This window comes from Rutidosis leptorrhynchoides, chromosome 10 (genome assembly GCF_046630445.1).
Source record: "Rutidosis leptorrhynchoides isolate AG116_Rl617_1_P2 chromosome 10, CSIRO_AGI_Rlap_v1, whole genome shotgun sequence".
Classification (NCBI taxonomy): Eukaryota; Viridiplantae; Streptophyta; class Magnoliopsida; order Asterales; family Asteraceae; genus Rutidosis; species Rutidosis leptorrhynchoides.
This window is the reverse complement of record NC_092342.1, coordinates 325,720,757-325,732,903: the sequence shown is the minus strand read 5'-3', so window position 1 is coordinate 325,732,903 and position 12,147 is coordinate 325,720,757. Positions and strand designations below refer to the sequence as shown.

General features: G+C 31.9%; 3 protein-coding genes across 7 annotated transcripts; all 3 read left to right on the top strand.

The window, feature by feature from the left end:
* The first annotated feature begins 3,531 nt into the window (after positions 1-3,531).
* Positions 3,532-5,050, top strand: LOC139872234 (uncharacterized). 5 transcript variants are annotated; one of them, XR_011766960.1, is made up of 5 exons: positions 3,532-3,889; positions 4,319-4,369; positions 4,474-4,560; positions 4,648-4,774; positions 4,865-5,050. XR_011766960.1 is itself a non-coding variant. In XM_071860077.1 (4 exons), the coding sequence occupies exons 1-4, from the start codon at positions 4,304-4,306 to the stop codon at positions 4,953-4,955; spliced, it is 324 nt and encodes a 107-aa protein (XP_071716178.1). In that variant the 5' UTR covers positions 3,532-4,303; the 3' UTR covers positions 4,956-5,050. The 5 variants fall into 5 exon arrangements, 1 of the variants encoding a protein (XP_071716178.1); XR_011766958.1 differs by having other exon boundaries at positions 3,532-4,369; XR_011766957.1 differs by having other exon boundaries at positions 3,532-4,369; positions 4,466-4,560.
* Positions 5,051-5,061: 11 nt separating this feature from the next.
* Positions 5,062-6,826, top strand: LOC139872235 (DUF21 domain-containing protein At1g55930, chloroplastic-like). The gene is made up of 5 exons (XM_071860078.1): positions 5,062-5,072; positions 5,166-5,212; positions 5,328-5,393; positions 5,483-5,599; positions 5,945-6,826. The coding sequence occupies exons 2-5, from the start codon at positions 5,171-5,173 to the stop codon at positions 5,990-5,992; spliced, it is 273 nt and encodes a 90-aa protein (XP_071716179.1). The 5' UTR covers positions 5,062-5,072; positions 5,166-5,170; the 3' UTR covers positions 5,993-6,826.
* LOC139871311 (auxin efflux carrier component 5-like) lies at positions 6,387-10,586 on the top strand. The gene is made up of 6 exons (XM_071859038.1): positions 6,387-6,432; positions 7,274-7,290; positions 8,795-9,105; positions 10,068-10,150; positions 10,297-10,454; positions 10,572-10,586. The coding sequence occupies exons 1-6, from the start codon at positions 6,387-6,389 to the stop codon at positions 10,584-10,586; spliced, it is 630 nt and encodes a 209-aa protein (XP_071715139.1).
* The last annotated feature ends 1,561 nt before the right edge of the window (positions 10,587-12,147 follow it).

Here is a 12,147-nt window from a genome sequence, read left to right as displayed (position 1 = left end):
ATATACTTAATGATATGTTTACTTATCATAGTATCATGTTAACTATATATATATATATATATATATATATATATATATATATATATATATCCATATATATGTCATCATATAGTTTTTACAAGTTTTAACGTTCGTGAATCACCGGTCAACTTGGGTAGTCAATTGTCTATATGAAACCTATTTCAATTAATCAAGTCTTAACAAGTTTGATTGCTTAACATGTTGGAAACATTTAATCATGTAAATATCAATCTCAATTAATATATATAAACATGGAAAAGTTCGGGTCACTACAATATATGCATGGAAATAAATTTTTATTTTATTTGTTTACATATAGGCTGCATTACCCCAGTTTGTTACATGATTCATCTATGCAAGAGAATACAACCTCCACGAGGAGGTCATTGGTACCTCATAAGTACTTTAACATTTTTCTCAAATTAGTAATTACCAAGTGTACATATTTTCTAGTTAGTTTTATTTGTTGCTAATTACTCTGTAATAAATTAGTGCCACTGATAATATTGTTTGTTTCTTGTCTATTAGTTTCAGGATTATATTGGGAAACATTCTTGTACTCCCAATTATCATCCGATACAATTTGATGTTAAGCATTTTGCCGTAGAGTTGCACTTTGTAGTTTTTAATCTACATGTTTAATGTTAATCAGAGTGACAGATTTAACTTATTTGCCAATCGTTTCTGCGTCCCATTTCTTACTATAGAAGCCATACTTCGTGTTAACCCATTTGACTTTAACCTTCGTATAATTGCGGCATATTTTATTTCAAAAGTTTTCATCATTCTTCTGCTTGCCATTTGGGCAATATCTACAGGAAGATATGAGTGGTGCATCACAAACTTCTCTCTATCTAGTTTTATTATCGGTGTTGTTGTGGCAAGCCCGTTAATCAGAACTTTATATGGTGAAGAGTTTGATAAACTTGTTGTACAAGGAATCGTGTTCCAAACAATGATATGGTTCACCTTTTTATTAATAGCACTAGAATTTAGAAAAGTCTGACAACCTAGCTTGAACATCAATGATGAAAACGGCGCACCGCCTACGTTGCAAACTCTGAGGACTGTGGTTTCCAGAGTTTGCATGAGCAGAGGCGGAACTAGAATTTGAAATTAAGAGATGTTCGACTTATTTATAAAGAATAACAATAAACATTATATTCTACATTGAAATAACATAGTATTTATTCCTAGTTGATTTATTTTTATTTTTAGATGTAGCATATCAAATAAAAATATTGTTAATTTCCATTCATTTCTTTTTATTTTCATAATGTTTCCTTTCATTTCCCTAATGTTTCCTTTCATTTTCTTTTGTTTTCTTTCATTTCCTTTTATTTTATTGTGTGTCCGTGAGTATTCCTTTATTTTCCTTTATAAAAAGATTCGATGTAATACATTTTTATCTACGTTTCCATTACATTTAAAAAATTTAGTTCATTATTTGAGTAATATGTATTACCCACATACTAATAACAGCCACTTTTTGTGCCTTCCCATTGGTCCACTTGCAGCACCCTCTCACAAAGAGTTACTATTCACAATTTTACACACACCCCACACCACACTTTTCACATAGTTTGGCATTTAAAAAACAAAAAAAAAGGAAAACGGGCCAATTCTCACCCTCGAGATCTCCTGCACACTTCTCCTGTTCAACCATGCCTTCTCCCAAACCTTCAACCTTACCTCCTTTCTCCATTAACCACAAAAACACGCAAGCCTCATATTTCAGGTCTGATATGTACTCACTTCTTTCTCTCTCGATCTATTCTTTCTCTACAGGTAACATTCCTTCCTTTTCATTTAGGGTTTGTTTGCTTCTTTTTCTTCAATTGAATTTATTTACTGTTCTTGAGCCGTTCACTCCTCACACAGCTTCTCTTACGACATCACCACACCCGTCGTTGGTTCCATCACAATCATTGTTGCTGTCGCCACCGTCGCCGTTGCTACCGTCAACACCTCCGCTACTACCATATCCTTCTCCAGCATCGCCAGATGTGCCACCATCGCCGTAGTTAACCGTCTTTTTCCCATTCTAAGTCGATAAAGTAAGATTTTTTCCTTCACTTTGATTGATGAATTTGTTGCTGTATGGTTTTTGGGTTTTAATTTCAGACCCTAGAACATATAATTGCTAGGGTTTTTTGTTAACCAAAAAATACAAGTAGTTACGTTATTGAAATTAGTGTCTCTGTGTTTAAAGTCATTAATTAATTTACTGAATTTTTTGTTGTTGTTTACTGATGATTTTTTATGATCAAAAGTTTCAGCCGTTTTGGGAGTTGGAATTCCGGCAACATTTTCGGGAACAAACACGAAGGTATAAATAGAAGCTTGCAATATTGATCGTCATTAGTTTGTGACTCAAAATCGTTTAGGGTTTATGTTTGTTCTATTTTTTATGCATCATATATATTTGATTCATTTTTTGTAGGTTATGCTTTTGTAACCGATTTTTATACGCTTCGATTGGAAACCTTATTTCAGAAATATGGATCATCTTCGTGGCACAACTGGAAATAAACAACTTATTTATTCCAGGTTTACAACTTCTAAGGTCAGTTGTCAACATAACTCTTTTTAAAATGTTGAAGTTTTACGCATTGAGCATTTTACCATGGTATTTTAATGGTATATTAGTTAATTCTTTTGTCTGAATATTGAGGTATGTTTTTTTTTTATACCATTTTTAGGGTTGCTCAGCTGGGTATATTATTTTTAAATTATGTTTAACCCTACGAAAAATATAGCGTAGGAAGTTGGTATGTTAAGTAGAACAATGATATGTTGGAAGTTTACCTTATTTGAATATTACATATTCTGTTGTTTTATGTGGGCTACTGATTATATGTAAATGCAATGTTCTTCAATTAAATCTTAATAGTGAAACATAATGTATAATATTTAGATAAACCTCAAATTTAATGTAACGTTCTTATAATCCTTCGTCTAGGCGAAGATTGTACAATGAATTTTATAATGTTTGCATTGTAAATCAAGTATAAGTAATTGTACACTTTTCTAACTTTTTAGATGGAATAAATGAAGAGAATGCTAAACAAATTAAGTTGACATCTAAGTGAAGTGATATTTGAAAATCTAGCAAGTAGATTCAAGTAAGTTATGATTCTTCGCTTTCACAAGTTTCTGTGTTTTGTATATTAATATTGATGATTGATATTGATATTGATAATGATGTCAATTTGGTAATTAAAATTGACAAGGTTACCAGAGAAGGGAATTTCTGCAATAATAGTAAAAAAAATTAAGCTAATATGGTTTTTTTAACAGCCGTTCTGCAAGTCGTGCAGGAAAACGTGTTGTAAAGGGGACCGAATTGAGTACCCTTTTGTAATACTTTCTAGCAATTAAATAAAGTTTGTATGCATGTTAATTTTATGCTCTTTGGTGTTAGGTACAAAGTTGGATTCTTGACAGGCAGCAAGGTTTTGTAGCAAAGGATGGCAAAGAAATTTTTACAGTGAAGAGTGTGAATGAGACTTCTAAAGGTAATTTTTTTGAATTGATTTGAGGCTTCTTACACGTGAGACGTTAAGTATCCAAACCACAAACCCTTTATTTCAAAACGACAGAAACCAACAAAAAATTTTAAACGGTTCATATTTGTCTGTTTGGGGTTACAAGATATAGACAACCGTATTGCATTATGTTGTCCACGCCTCTTCTGATGGGTTAATTGTCGTGATCTCATGCATGCCTTGCATAATCCTATTTGGTTTGTGTTCAGCTACAATTGTAGGTGTATCCGCAACTGCCATTTCTACTCGACCAGTGTTCGATCAAGTGCCAAAATAAAAAATGGTGGTTCATCGTATATGTAATTCTCTGGAGGTGAAAGGTATGCATATGTTTCTTCATGTATCGTATAAGTTCTTTTTTATTGTATGGTCATTATGTTATTATGTTCACTTTTGATTGTTGTATAATATTACTCGCCTTTTGTTTTAAGTACGAAAGTTTCTCAGATATTTTGCAAGCGGGAACAATTGTTTGGCATATTTTGTTTGGTAAAGTTTGTCATATAATTTTGATTATATTTTTTACAGTTATTACATTGCTACGCATGTGAATTAAGTATGCTACCTATAATTTGATCGTCATACGACTTAATTATATGATTTATAGAGTATAAATTGTTTGATTGGTTATAAAATCTTTAGAAAAATATTGAAACTTATCTTATGTTCTACCCTTATTTTTTATCGGAGAGCTTTACTAAGTTATTGAAGATACTAAAAAATATAAACTTTTCATGTCTTTTTTCCAGAGGTTCAAGGCTTCAAGCTCTTTGGGCATAAAGTACAGATTCCACCTACAGGTATGTTTATCCTATTACATGTATCATATCTCATAGGAATTTAGGGTATATGTTCCATACGATCAAACAACAAACGAATATAACTCGGATATATAGTCTTCTAGCTCACGGTGCAGGGCAACATGGATATCAAGTATTATGTGACAAATAGATGCCGATATTTTTGTTTAATGGGACTAATGAATGAGGAGGTATCATCTTATTTATTACTCTGTGTTATTATATCTAAAATATATATGTGTGTTGCTTCCTGTTATATTTGGTTTTAATTTATGAAGGTCATGAACTCATGGTGAACGAGTAAAATATCTCAAACATTGTGTAGAAAACAAGCCAAGGACCAAGGCACAGAAGGTGTTCAGTGTGTTGCTATGTGTTGTTATGGGTAACTCATCAGTATTCAAGGTATGTTATATGTGTTGTTATTGAGCTGGAAATTAAAGACACATATATGTTCTTATTTAAGCTTGCTAAAAAGGGTAAAAATGATGACAGGGTACCGGTATTCGAGCAACGTGTTGATAATATTGTCGGTATCGCTTATGCGATGGATCTATTAGACTATGTTCAGAAGCTTAGGAATTGACACATCAGACTTTTTTTTTACTACTTATGAAATTGTATTTAATGTTCAAATTTGTTCTGTTTTGAATGGAGACCTACTGGAAACTACTACTGTGGGTGATAGCTTATTTTGTGCCTGGTATAATGATTTTTTCATGTTTTTTTTCTTCATTAGTTGAATCAGACGATATAGTTTGGGCATAATATGATGAATTTTTTGTTAAAAATGCAGATTCAATGTCGGTGTGGAATCTTCTAAGAGAATTTCGCATCAGGAAGGTACACATGGCAGTTGTGTTAAACTAATATGGTGGGACAGTTGGAGTAAGCATGAACTCTTTTTCTGGATACGTAACGCTTTATTTTTCTGATGCTAACATCATGAATGCAACAGATTGTAACATTGGAAGATGTGGTTGAAGAAATTGTTGGGGAAATCTTTGATGAAAATGATTCAAAAGTGAGCACTGCTTTTAGTTGTTGTTGATATTATTTAAATTATATTTGTGATTCAAAGCTATGACGTTGTGTTTTTTATGTTTATAAAAGGAGGAAATAGAGAAAAAGACTGGTTATATTGTAATGCGGGCTGAAGGAATTTACGATGTGGACGCAAATACATCTACCGATCAGCTTTCTGAAGACCTCAACATAAAGATGCCAGAGGTATCCTATTTTCAATAATTATTGTCTAATTATTCTGCTTTATCAGTCAACTTAGGTGCTTGAGCCTTTTATGTAAACTGGTAAAATGAAATATAAGGTCGAAAGTTTGAGTATAGTTCACAGTAAGGTTTGGTACTGAACCGGTTCGAATTATTACTTGAATGAAACCAAATTGATGCCATATGATACATTATCTGGTATGTAAATTCTCATACTCTTGAAATCAGTACATGATGATAGGACACCATTAGTCCAAGGTTTGTCTATAAACTCTAATTCTCAACTGATTGTTCGAATATGTTCTTAGGTATGAAGCTAGATACTTAATATACATTTTATTTGTAGGGCAAGTTTCTCGGAAAGGCAACGAAGATGGAAAGAAGAACTTGCTGAAGAGCTTGAAAGAAAACGAGGCAAGTTTTTATTTTTCTTACTTTCAGAAAAGTAAAATAAAAATAGAAAATGATAGTAAAAACATAGATTGTATGTTTTCTGCTTATGAACATTATAACCATTATCCTACTACTAAATACAAGTGGGTTTTTTGGTGCGATTATATTTTTTTATGTAGCATTTTTTCCCTTTCTTTCTTCTTACTTATTGTATGTCTTAACTTTCTGCTACCACTGCTATTTTAAATGACTTATGCTAATGTAGTAGTATTAATTTGAGTAGATATTTGCAGGTTGTATTTTCATTATTTGGATCTTTTTGTTACGATATTTGTTTTAAGGTACTTTTCTTATTTGTTTGGTTTCTTTTGTTTAGATTTTTGGTATCATTGATCATGGGCTTCGTTGTGGTATATGGATTTGTAGAGTATACTTACCAGGGTATTTTGTTATAAGAATCTGGAATTTCATTTGTTGTATCATAACGTTAGATAGGAATATGGTAGCTTAAAAATGATAAAGAAAAATGAATATGAAGATTTTGTAGGTGGCGGCTAGAACAGGTGTGTCATAATTGTATGCGTCGTGTTTCTTGCGGTTGGTTATGCGGGGTGTCGCCCCGTCTCCAGTCTGGTGTTTATGACAAATTGATGCAACGTCTACGACATTGTAATCGTCTTTACAGAGCCACGCCACACCAATCCTTTCTTGATCACTAACAAAGATAAGTTTTTATGCAGGTAGAAAAGTTTTAGTCTTTTTAACAAAGGAAGAGGTATTCTTCAATGATGAGCTAAACATGTATATTCTTTAATGAGTTACTTGACATATTATCAATTGCTACCGATATAATATACCATCCTGTTTTTTTATTTATGGATGAAAAAAGGTTGATTATACCATAATTGTTTTTTAATTTATGAATGAATAAAGTGTAATAGGTTTTTAAGATTCTTTAGACTTTGAATTTTCTTAATATTGTTGCCCACAACCGATTTTCAAGTGCGATCTAGGATGCTTGATTTCACTTCCCAACTTTGATTTTCACCCGTTTTTGTGTGTGACAAAGTAGGGTTTCACAGTTTCAATCCGTTAGGTATGATTCATACATCAATTTAGCCTAATTTATTTTGGTTTTTTTTGATAGAATCAACTGAATATTTGGATTAAGAACTGAAGATTTTATATAAATATTTTTTATACCCATTACTTATATATAGTCAACAACGAACACAGTAGTTCTGAATTAATAGCTATCACTTCTCATATTGTGTGTTTGCAGAAAATTCTTCAGGTAAGGTAACTGATATTATAGCTTATAGTATCAGCCTTTCACTTCTAATATTCGTTGTAGTTTGTATGCCCCAAAAAATAGCAAGTCAAACGTGTCGTGTGAATTGCTAGCTAGCGTTAAAATCACATAAACCTTAGAGCAGCAACGCGCGAACCCTCAATTCTTGTTAAATACTAAATATATATCTGAACTTTATCGTAAATTGTTAAAGAAAACCAATTAAAAGAACCTTTAGAGAAAATCGGGAATTGCGCAAAAGTATATTTTCGTATATTGTGGAGTAAATTCTTATAATTCATTAGTCGAATTGCTAAATGAATTTTTTTTATTAAAATATAATGTGGGCTAATAAAATATAGTGGCTTGACTCATGATAATAATAAAAGTAAGATTACTCATTTACTATTGGATTGATTAGTTAAGATAATTTTCTCCAATTAAGATACAAAATATTTGTTTCGAATGAACAAGTTAGGGGTGCTAGAGCATCCCGAAGCCACCCTACTGTGTCCGCCACTCTGTGTGAGCCCAAATTTTTTAGCATGCCTAATTGGCATTATTTGGACAATTCTATCATACAAGTATACCTAACTATTTCAAAATTCCTTTATTATATATTATTTAATAGATTGAGCAAATGTTTATTATTACAGTTTTAATTTCCCGGAGCCAGCAATAATCCAACATTCTTTATCTATGATGTTTAGGACTGCAGGGTGCACCGCGTTTTTCAGCATGGGTAAATACTTTTTAACTAAATATCTATTTTATAAATATATAATTAGCCGTTACAAGAATTTAGCCGATCACCCAAAGACTGAATTCATGAGTAAAAGACTTAAATTCGTGGGTTATAAGAGAATACACGTTGTTAGTAATCTTAATATGAATATTTGGTTTTAGGCATGTTCATGGCATATCAAGACAACTTGATTGCCTGCGAAACACGTTATGCAATCATGAGGATTATTCTCAAATTTTGTGTTGGGCCAACAATTACGGGATTAGTTGTTTTCTAGTTGGTCTTCGCGGAGATCCTTTATGTGTTGTAATAAAGTAGGAGACTAAACACTCAATCGTCGGTCATTTATTTTAAAAATATCGTTTAAAATTATAACATTCTATTTAGAGTATATATGCATGGAAACATATTTTCATTTTATTTGTTTACATATAGGCTGCATTACCATAGTGTGTTACATCATTCATATATGCAAGAGAATACAACCTCCACGAGGAGGTCATTGGTACCGCATAAGTAATTTAACATTTTATCAAATTAGTAATTACCAAGTGTACATATTTTCTAGTTAGTTATATCTGTTGCTAATTACTCCGTAATAAATTAGTGCCGATGATAATATTGTTTGTTTCTTGTCTATTAGTTTCAGGATTATATTGGGAAACATTCTTGTGCTCCCAATTATCATCGGATACAATTTGATGTTAAGCATTTTGCCCTAGAGTTGCACTTTGTAGTTTTTAATCTACATGTTTAACGTTAATCAGAGTGACGGATTTAATTTATTTGCCAATCGTTTTTGCGTCCCATTTCTTACTATAGACGCCATACTTCGTGTTAACCCATCTGACTTTAACCTTCGTATAATTTCGGAAGATTTTATTTCAAAAGTTTTCATCATTCTTCTGCTTGCCGTTTGGGCAATATCTACAGGAAGATATGAGTGGAGCATCACAAGCTTCTCTCTATCTAGTTTTATTATCGGTGTTGTTGTGGCATGCCCATTAGTCAGAACTTTATATGGTGAAGAGTTTGATAAACTTGTTGTACAAGGTATCGTGTTCCAAACAATGATATGGTTCACCTTTTTATTAATAGCACTAGAATTTTGAAAAGCCAGACAACCTAGCTTAAACATCAATGATGAAAACGGTGCACCGCCTATGTTGCAAACTCTGAGGACTGTGGTTTCCAAAGTCTGCATGAGCAGAGGCGGAACTAGAATTTGAAATTAAGAGATACTCGACTTATTTATTAAGAATAACATAAACATTATATTCTACATTGAAATAACATAGTATTTCTTCCTAGTTGGTTTATTTTTATTTTTAGATGTAGTGTATCAAATAAAAATATTGTTAATTTCCATTCATTTCTTTTTATTTTCATAATGTTTCCTTTCATTTCCTTTTGTTTTCTTTCATTTCCTTTCATTTTATTGTGTGTCCGTGAGTATTCCTTTAATTTCCTTTATAAAAAGATTCGATGTAATACATTTTTATATACGTTTCCATTACATTTAAAAAATTTAGTTCATTATTTGAGTAATATGTATTAAATACTAAATATATATCTGAACTTTATCGTAAATTGTTAAAGAAAACCAATTAAAAGAACCTTTAGAGAAAATCGGGAATTGCGCAAAAGTATATTTTCGTATATTGTGGAGTAAATTATTATAATTCATTAGTCGAATTGCTTAATGAAATTTTTTATTAAAATATAATGTGGGCTAATAAAATATAGTGGCTTAACTCATGATAATAATAAAAGTAAGATTACTCATTTACTATTGGATTGATTAGTTAAGATAATTTTCTCCAATTAAGATACAAACTATTTGTTTCGAATGAGCAAGTTAGGGGTACTAGAGCACCCCGAAGCCACCCTACTGTCTCTGCCACTGTGCATGAGCCCAAATATTTTAGCATGCCTAATTGGCATTATTTGGACAATTCTATCATACAAGTATACTTAATTATTTCAAAATTCCTTTATTATATACTATTCAATAGATTGACTAAATGTTTTTTATTACAGGTTTAATTTCTCGAAGCCAGCAATAATCCAACATTCTTTATCTATGATGAGGACTGCAGGGTGCACCGCGTTTTTTAGCATGGGTAAATACTTTGTAACTAAATATCTATTTTATAAATATATAATTAGCCGTTACAAGAATTTCGCCGATCACCCACGGACTGAATTCGTGAGTAAAAGACTTAAATTCGCGGGTTTTAGTAATCTTAATATGAATATTTTGTTTTAGGCATGTTCATGGCATATCAAGACAACTTGATTGCCTGTGAAACACGTTATGCAATAATGGGGACTATTCTCATATTTTGTGTTGGGCCAACAATTATGGGTATCAGTTGTTTTCTAGTTGGTCTTCGCAGAGATCCTTTACGTATTGCAATAATGGAGGTGACTAAACACTCAATCGTCGTTTACTTTAAAAATATCGTTTAAAATTATAACATTCTATTTAATTAGAATATATATGCATGGAAACATATTTTCATTTTATTTGTTTACGTATAGGCTACATTACCCTAGTCTGTTACATCATTCATATATGCAAGAGAATACTACCTCCACGAGGAGGTCATTGGTACCTCGTAAGTAATTTAACATTTTCTCAAATTAGTAATTACCAAGAGTATATATTTTCTAGTTAATAATGTTTGTTGCTAATTACTTCGTAAAAAGTTAGTGCCGTTGATAATATTGTTTGTTTCTTGTCTAATGGGTTCAGGATTATATTGGGAAACATTCTTGTGCTCCCAATTGTCACCGGATACAATTTGGTGCTAAGCATTTTGCCCTAGAGTTGCACTTTGTAGTTTTTAATCTAGATTTAATAATGGGTTCGGCCCACTTTTACTAGCCTGTTCTAAAAGAGCCCATTGGGCCATTGAAGAAATCCAACGTTGGTAGCAATTGAAATGCACGTGAATTATAAACTTAGTGAATGGTCAACAAAGGAGACATGACTGTGACTATTCAATTATGCACGTTCACATGTTTAGCTATTAATTTAGTTTTATCATATGAAGCGTAGTATAGAGAGTAGTACCGAATTGTAAGGAGCAATTGGTTAGCGACAGTACGTATTTATTAAAGAGATTGTACGCAGTTCTTTTAATGAGAAGCAAGTAGTAGCAATGTAGTGCATGTGTGTTTTTGTTCTACCATTTTATATTCACTAGCTTAAGACAATATTAAACTTCTGTGATGGAAGCTCTTCAAAATGAGATTAGTAACAAAGCACCATTATGGTAAAATCACTAACATGTCTTCCATATGGCATGGCAGTGGCGAAGCCACACCTTTTCTAATGGTGTCATATGACACCAATCAAAATTGGTATGTGCTAGTAAGTTTTATGACTTGTAGTGTGAGATTTATGGACTATTAAAATATGACACCATCCCATTTACAATAAATAACTCACTCATCAAAAGTAAACAAGACTTTAGCGGCTGGGAATTTATTGAACATCAAAATTACGGAGTAATTATTTAGTGCACACTTCCACAGCCCATATAAAAATGTAAAATGCACAGAGCCCATATAAAAATATTGAAATCATTTAAGATGAACGCATTAGACAAAACTATATGTTTGTTCATCCTTGAATAAATCATATGCATTTTTTTTTATGATTTCTTAATTCATCTCTAAATCTTTTATCTCATCAGAGGGTCATCATTAAATTTCTTATAGTTGATTTTTTTTTTTTTTTTTTTTTTTTTTTTTTTTTTTTTCATGAGAGTGATATTAATAGTTTTCACTAGACCACATCAAGAATGTGAAAGGTGGCTATTTTTACCGCTCATTCCCTCGGATTGGGCTGTGTTTCTTCTAGACAACAGTTGGGGACGAATTATATGAACCCATTCATACTTTTGTAATCTTTTTAATACACTAACCATTGCCTGTATAACCATGATATACAATCCTACAAGATGCACTCTCAACCTATTTTAATTGGGCTGAAATATTGATGTAAAGCCTAGTTGTCAATCGAATAATGTGATTGACCTATAACTGTGGCAGCCTAACCTATGCTTAAAACTCAGCCGCTGCCTATACAACATTATGTAGCAAAATCTAA

Bases quoted from the DNA above. Each gene is read 5' to 3' on its own strand.
- LOC139872234 (XM_071860077.1), top strand. From the start codon at position 4,304: ATGTCTTTTTTCCAGAGGTTCAAGGCTTCAAGCTCTTTGGGCATAAAG. The intron at 4,370-4,473 runs GTATGTTTATCC...ATAGTCTTCTAG, and splicing joins AGTACAGATTCCACCTACAG to CTCACGGTGCAGGGCAACAT. The intron at 4,561-4,694 runs GTATCATCTTAT...AACATTGTGTAG, and splicing joins TGGGACTAATGAATGAGGAG to AAAACAAGCCAAGGACCAAG.
- LOC139872235 (XM_071860078.1), top strand. From the start codon at position 5,171: ATGTCGGTGTGGAATCTTCTAAGAGAATTTCGCATCAGGAAG. The intron at 5,213-5,327 runs GTACACATGGCA...TGAATGCAACAG, and splicing joins GAGAATTTCGCATCAGGAAG to ATTGTAACATTGGAAGATGT. The intron at 5,600-5,944 runs GTATCCTATTTT...TTTTATTTGTAG, and splicing joins TCAACATAAAGATGCCAGAG to GGCAAGTTTCTCGGAAAGGC.
- LOC139871311 (XM_071859038.1), top strand. From the start codon at position 6,387: ATGGGCTTCGTTGTGGTATATGGATTTGTAGAGTATACTTACCAGG. The intron at 9,106-10,067 runs GTTCACCTTTTT...TTTTTATTACAG, and splicing joins GTGTTCCAAACAATGATATG to GTTTAATTTCTCGAAGCCAG. The intron at 10,151-10,296 runs GTAAATACTTTG...ATTTTGTTTTAG, and splicing joins CACCGCGTTTTTTAGCATGG to GCATGTTCATGGCATATCAA.